This window comes from Acanthamoeba castellanii (genome assembly GCF_000313135.1).
Source record: "Acanthamoeba castellanii str. Neff unplaced genomic scaffold scf7180000084645, whole genome shotgun sequence".
Lineage (NCBI taxonomy): Eukaryota > Discosea > Longamoebia > Acanthamoebidae > Acanthamoeba > Acanthamoeba castellanii.
Genome location: NW_004457313.1, coordinates 735313 through 741919, shown reverse-complemented (window position 1 = coordinate 741919; position 6607 = coordinate 735313). Strand labels below are relative to the sequence as shown.

The following is a 6607-nucleotide window of genomic DNA, read 5'->3' as shown; positions in this document are numbered from 1 at the left end:
TGCCATCTGCGACAAGTTCCGCCGCTTTGACTGCGCGAGGGGCGACGTGCAGGCTTTCCTCGCCGACCTGTGGCGCGACGCCGACGCTAGCTCTGCGACGCTCGAGCATCAGTAAATATCCACCATCATCATCCACCACCACCACCCAGAATGCAGAGCTCGCTTCTTTCTCTCACGCGTTTCTGGCGCACAAGTCAGTTTATTGGCCTCCTCCTCCTCCTCCTCCCTCCACTACCACCACCACCACTTCTTCCTCCCATCCCACGAGCGAGCGAGCGAGCGACAGCAATGACGATGACGACACCATTATTGTCCCGTACGACCCTCGTACCGGCAGCAGGCCTGCGTCATTCTCACGCCCTCTGGCCGGCCATCTTCTTGAGCTGCACGAGCAGCCGCTGCTTGATCCAGTCCTTGTTGAACGGGTTGTACGCCTGCAGCTCCGGGTTGTAACTGCGGGGGGGGGACCACGTGCCATCAGCAGCCGCAGACATTACCTGCCCCTCCGTCAACGGAAAACAGAAGCAAGAAGAAAAAGAAATGCAAAGGGGAGGAGGCACGCGTACACCATGCAGCTCATGTCCACGAGCGAGTCTATGTAGTCGTAGAGATCCTTGATGTCGTACGTGATGCGCGCAGCAGACGGATTCATCGTTTTCAGCTTTTGCTCGTAAAGTTTCAGGATGCCTGCAGCCGATTGAGATCTCGACGATAAGACCTCCAAGCCAGGTGTGGGTACTGGGGTGGGGCGCAAACCTTCCATGGCAGCGCCAACAGATTCAAAATCGCTGTACGTTCTGGTCTTTCTGTCGGCAGTGAACTGGACAAGCACGATGGTGTGCTTTTGCACCTTTTCCTTCCTCGGCCCGGATCGGTGCCCTGCCTGGACGGATCCTCCATGAATGTTGTTAAAATTAACGGTTAGTACAGTTATCTCCATCGCTCGGGTGGTCTGGTATTACCTGCTGCGTCTGGTAAGAGGATCGATTGTCTCGGGGGTGCGACATTACGTTCACTTGATCTTGAAACGAATTGGCCGGATCTACGAAAAAAACTTGGCTTCTTCCCTCCCTGCACCAGAAAGAAAAGGGTAAAGAAATGTTTTCCTTACGTGGGTTTTTGGGCAACCAGCAACTCAACTGGAGCCGGACCTAAATACAAACCACCACGACAACAACAACAATAGTAGCAGCAAATGGAAGACGACGGCTTGCCTGAGGACAACGAATGGAAGCTCGATCCTGAGGACCTCGAAAAACTGGAGCAGATAGGGGGCGGCAACTTCGGAGCCGTGTACAAGGTAACCCTTCTTCCCTTGCGTTCCCCTCCGCGAAGTGGCGCGGACAGGAGTGACGGAGATTGTGGGGGGGGGGGCTACAAAGGGCGACTACGTGGGGACAAGCGTTGCGATCAAGGAGGTGGTGATCTCCGAAGACGACGAGGAGTTTGCACGCAAATACATCGAACGAGAAGTGGCAGTCCTACGGTTCGCCTTCCTACGTAACACATGACTCGCGCCATGCTTTACCGCTTCTCACTTCTACTCTCTCCTACTCTCTATCTACATGGGCCATGTCGTACGACATCGGGGGGGGGGTTGGTCCTGTTGTTGTCTCGTCTTTTGGCCGTTGGTGGGGATGATGGGGGGTGCGCATGGAGTAGAAGCGCGAGGCACCCCAACATCCTCAACTTCATTGGCATCTGCACCCCCGAGAAGACCCAGGACTCCAGTAGGTGCACCCTCTTCTTCTTCTTCTGCTGCTGCTGCTGCCTCCTCCTCCTCCTGTTGCCCCTGGTCGTTGCGATGCAGCAGCCATTTGGGGTGCTTGGGTGGTGTGCCGGTGTACTGAGCTGTCCTCGCGCTCCCTCCTCCCTCTCTGGGCAGAGTCGCGTTCGGGGTTCAAGGAAAGCGTACTCATCGTCACCGAGTGGCTACCCAACGGTATATATCCCGTTCTCTATCTCAACACGCGGCGGCGGCCCGCACTTGCCATCGTGGTGAACGAACGAACGAACGAACGAACGAACGAATGAATTTTATCCCGCGTCGCGACGTGGGATGCGTGCGTGCGTGCGTGCGTGCGTGCGTGCACAGGCAACCTGCACAAGTACATCCGCAAAAACAAGGATGAGCTCACCTGGACCAAGAGAGTGCTGATGGCGATCGACATTGCTTCGGCCATGGCCTTCCTCAACAAGAAGAACCTCATCCACAGGTGCACCTTCCCCATCCTCCTCTTCCTTCTCCTCTTGTCCCGTGCAATGGTGTTGTGTGTGTCGTGTCGTGTCGTGTGTCTGCTGCTGACTCCGCGGCTGTCTTGCCACGCGCAGAGATTTGAAGCCGGAGAATCTCCTCATCACAGAGAACGGCCGCATCAAGATCTGTACGTTATCCCTTAGCGAATGTGTTCGACTTTACGTGTGCTCCCTCCTTCGGGCTGAATTTATTTATTTATTTTTACACTCATTTATATGGAGACCTAAATGTGACCTCTTCTTTGTTGTTGTTGCTTTGATGGCACGCGCGGGCGGGTGGAGGGCAGGCGATTTTGGATTCGCGCGGAGGAAGCCCAAGAAGGACGTGGGCCTCATGACTCTCGCCGGCACCGAGGACTACATGGCGCCCGAGGTCACTCTCGGCGAGGACTACGACGAAAAGTGCGACGTCTACAGGTACACCCACCGCCTCGCACTTCCGGCTGTGCACTCCCTGAGCACCACCCTTTCTTCTTCTTCTTCTTCTTCTTCTTCGCGTGCTGTATGCCCACTGCGACACAAACGTGTCCCTCCGTCTGCGACGCAGCTTCGGAGTTGTGCTCTACGGTACGGGGCTGGGTCCCTTTCTCCCTCTTCTCTCTCCCCCTCTTTGTTCTCTCGCTCTTCCTCCTTCTCCTCCGGAGGAAGAGCGGATGGCATCTCTCACGCCTCTTGCGTGTGTGTCGTGTGTGTCGTGTGTGTGTGTGTGTGTGTGGTGTGCGTGTCGTGACCTGCTGCGCGATCGCGGGTGTGCGCAGAGTTGATTGGTCTCCGTGAGCCTCCGCGGAGAAGCCCGGCAACCGCCTTTGACTTTAGGGCCGACGACATCAAGGCTTTCGTCCCCGCCGATTGTACGACACATACCCTTTCCTTTGATTGGTGGCTGTTGACGTGCAACAACAACAACACCCACCACCACCACCACAACGTGGCTTCTTTGCTCTTCCACCAGGCCCCGAGGAGCTGGCCCAGCTGGCGGCGCACTGCACCCGGTACAGATCGAGCGAAAGACCCTCCTTCGCCGAATCTCTCAAGCGGCTGAAGGAGCTCCTCAAGACCCTCCCTCCGGACGCCGGAGTGGGCGCTGGAAGCCTTGCTTCGTCGGCATCGGCCACTCCCACGACTGCCACCACCACCACCGCCACCACCACGACTGTCGCTCCCGCCGTCAGCGGCGCTACCACGCCGCCTCCTCCGGTGGTGGCGGTCCAGCCATCATCATCGCCCGCCTCCATTCAACCCTCCGGGGGTTCCAGGTACGCTCGCCAGGCATGGCTCATTTTTACCCAAAGCTGGCCCGATGCATGAGCCAGGTGGCTCTCCCGACCAACCCGACCAACCACCGGTGTGTGCACACAGGAGCGGCAGCTCAAGCCCAGCCAAATGGACCGCCGGAGGGCAGGGCAGCGACCACGTGAACCTCCCCGCTGGCGGAGAAGGCGACGTGCTGGCCAAGGAGAAGGCCCGCCTGGAGAAGACCATGGCCAAGCTGCAACTCAACTGATACACAAACCAACCAACCAACAACAAAAATAATGATAATGGATTATGATTCCGTTTGGATCTGTCTGTCATCTGGGTGTCAGCTGTCGCTGGCTGGCGGGGCAGCAGCAGCGGGGGTGGAAGAGGCAGCGGCGGCGGCAGCGGCAGCCTTCCTCTCCTTTTTGCTCTCCTTCTTGTCGTCCTTGCCACTCTTCTTCTTCTTCTTCGTTTTCTTGGTGCTGGCCGCTGCGTCGTCGGTGGAGCCGAAGCGGGGCAGGGTGAGCGAGCCCAGGTACACCGTCGACCGCTTCTTGGTGCGCTCTCTCTTGACCTCCCACATGGCTGACCCTACGGCGCTGCCCTCGCCCCCGCCGCCACCGGAGGACTCCTCCTTCGAGGGATCCTCAGTGACGGGGGCGGTGCTGGGGCTGGTGGAGGGCGTGGTTTCCTCCCCCTCCTCCTCCTCCTTCTTCTTTTCCGAGCTCTCCTCTGCCCTACCCCGCGGCGTACGGGCGCTGAGGGCACCCGACGACCCCGAGGCCGTGTCCCTCCCTCGAAGCGCACTGGTGACCGCCAGCGTGCTGCCGCTCGCCCCTCCGATCACCACCGTGCCCGAAAGCCCTGCCCCGCCACACGCGACGCCCCCCCCAAATCAGTACCGGCCGCCACCACCAGCCACCACCACCTCCCACGATCACGGCATTAATTGTAGGCGCGCGCGCGCGCGTACCTCCGCTCTCGCTGTGCACCCGGTTCAGCTCGTGGAGGGCTGCCACCACGCTGGGACCCTTCTCCCCCGGCTTGGCGTTCCTGATCGTCTCGTGAATGCTCTCCTTCTTGTCCGCGTGGCTCAGCGCTGGTTTGAAAAGATACTCGCGTTGAGAGGCTCTGGCTTACACGATACACCACACACACTCCTTGGCGGCTGTGTGTGTCGTGTGTGTCGTGTGTCGAGTGCGCGCGCGAAGGCACGTACTTTTGGCCAGCTCGATCCCCTTGCTGATGTGGTCGAACCATTCCACCTTTTCCAGTTCTGAGGTGCAGCAGATGAGCGCCTTGTGCTTGCCGTCCTCGACGCCGAGGCACGCCTTCAGCTGCTTACCTGATGGCGGCCAGGCCCGTAGTAGGGGGGGGGGAAGAGAGAGGTGGTGGGCTGTGTGAGCCTCTCCCGCTCCTTATCCTTGTGTGTGTGTGTGTACCGCTCTCGACGGAACCATCCTTGACGTCGGACACGGCGGCGGTCTCGAAGAGCAGCTGGCAGACGAAGAGGAACTTCTTCTTGGTCTTCTTCTCCTTTCGGATGCGTTGTACGACGACCAGGGCGTCGGAGAACAGGTACACGTGGCGCTGCGCGAACTTCTCCCCATTCACGGAGACCTACACCAGCCACCAGCCACCACCACCACGACAACGAATGATACCACCACCACGACCACCACCACGACCACCACCACGACCACCACCACGACCACCACCAGCCACCACCAGCCACCACCAGCCACCACCAGCCACCACCATGACCACGCGTGGGTGAGTGGTGGGGCGGGGTGAAGAGGAAGGAGGAGGAAGGAGGTGTACCTGCATGTCGCCCTTGGCCGTGAGGGTGCGCCCCTTCTTGGCGATCAGGGGCACCATCGAATTCTACGGTGCCGACGACGACGGACCGAACGGCAGCAGCAGCAGCAGCAGCAGCAGCAGCAGCAGCAGCAGCGACCCACCACCACGACCCACGCAGAGTGTGTGTCAGGTGAGGCAGACCACATCTCTCTCTCGCTCTCTCTATCGCTCTCTCAAAATAAATAAATAAATAGATAGATATATACCACGAGGGACTGGGCGGGCCATTCGATGCGGGACTGGATTTTGATGATGCTCTGCAGGTTGTCCGAGATGCGCTTCTTCTCGTTGGCCCCGTTGATGATGGCGTTGATCTCCTCCTGGGCCTTCTTCAGGTCCTGATAATCCGCGTACGACTCGTCGCTGTACCCCAGCACCTCCTGCACCCCGACGACCACCACCACCCATAGCACATCACATCACATCACAGCACATCGTGACGATGAGAGTGACACAATGATAACGATGACGATGCATCAATGGCGATGCCGACGTGGCACCCAGGGGTGGTGGTGGTGGGTGGGTGGTAAGGCGGTGGGTACGCGCAGGAGGAGCGGGTATTTGGTGATGCGCTGGAAAGGCTTGATGAGGAAGGCGGCGAGGTCGAGCTTGCGGCACGCCTTGAGCTGCCGGGCCTTGTCGCAGAACTCGGCAAAGGGCGTGGCCTTGCCCTTCTTCTCGTCCTTGCCCAGCGCCCGGTCCAGCCACTCGGTGGAGATGTGCTGGTGCGTGCACACCTTCTCGTACACCTGCACGTTGGTTGGCCATCACCACACAAACGGATGATAAATGATGAGACATCCTTTTTTTATCATTCTTATCATTATTATTACTGGGCACGTGCCCAGTAGTAAGAATAAATAGTAGTTCCAAAAAAAAATATAGAAAATTTAAGAATTGGGTTTGGATGGGCGAGGAAATGGGTGGGTGGGGGGCAGTGTTGGCGGCGCGTGCGTACCTCGAAGGCCTTGGTCTGAGCCGGAGAAGGGCGCCCGCGGGGCGGATGGAGAGGGAGGGAAGGGGAGCACAAAAGGAGGAGGAGTGAGGACTACAACGCGGGCTGCTGCTGGTGGCTGGCTGGCTGGCTGGCTGGTGGTTGGTGGCTGCCTGGTGGTGGCTGGTGGCGGTAAAAAAGGGGGAAAGGTGTACGTGTTTGCGGAAGATCTTGCCGATGGGCGGGGGCACCTTGTTGGCCTGCCAGTTGCTCTCCATGTCGGGCAGGTCCCTTTGGTGGTGGTGGGTGGGTGGTGGT

At 58.9% G+C, this 6607-nt stretch overlaps 2 protein-coding genes and 1 pseudogene across 2 annotated transcripts in view; 1 reads left to right on the top strand and 2 right to left on the bottom strand.

The window, feature by feature from the left end:
- Positions 1 to 353: 353 nt before the first annotated feature.
- Positions 354 to 1007, bottom strand: ACA1_094280 (enhancer of rudimentary family protein; the record flags this gene model as incomplete). Its single annotated transcript, XM_004334833.1, has 4 exons — positions 354 to 453; positions 567 to 687; positions 757 to 883; positions 963 to 1007. 4 exons carry the CDS (start codon positions 1005 to 1007, stop codon positions 354 to 356), a joined length of 393 nt encoding a protein of 130 aa, XP_004334881.1.
- A 188-nt stretch (positions 1008 to 1195) lies between these two features.
- On the top strand, positions 1196 to 3760 carry ACA1_094270 (annotated as a pseudogene).
- A 78-nt stretch (positions 3761 to 3838) lies between these two features.
- ACA1_094260 (RhoGEF domain containing protein) overlaps positions 3839 to 6607 on the bottom strand; it is a gene marked incomplete at both ends in the record, with an annotated part of 6599 nt that continues 3830 nt past the window's right edge. The window contains 9 exons of the mRNA XM_004334832.1: positions 3839 to 4359; positions 4469 to 4594; positions 4715 to 4840; positions 4938 to 5115; positions 5317 to 5379; positions 5562 to 5735; positions 5898 to 6104; positions 6314 to 6328; positions 6505 to 6580. Of these exons, the coding sequence (XP_004334880.1) occupies positions 3839 to 4359; positions 4469 to 4594; positions 4715 to 4840; positions 4938 to 5115; positions 5317 to 5379; positions 5562 to 5735; positions 5898 to 6104; positions 6314 to 6328; positions 6505 to 6580 (1486 nt within the window). The remainder of the gene's footprint in view (positions 4360 to 4468; positions 4595 to 4714; positions 4841 to 4937; positions 5116 to 5316; positions 5380 to 5561; positions 5736 to 5897; positions 6105 to 6313; positions 6329 to 6504; positions 6581 to 6607) is intronic.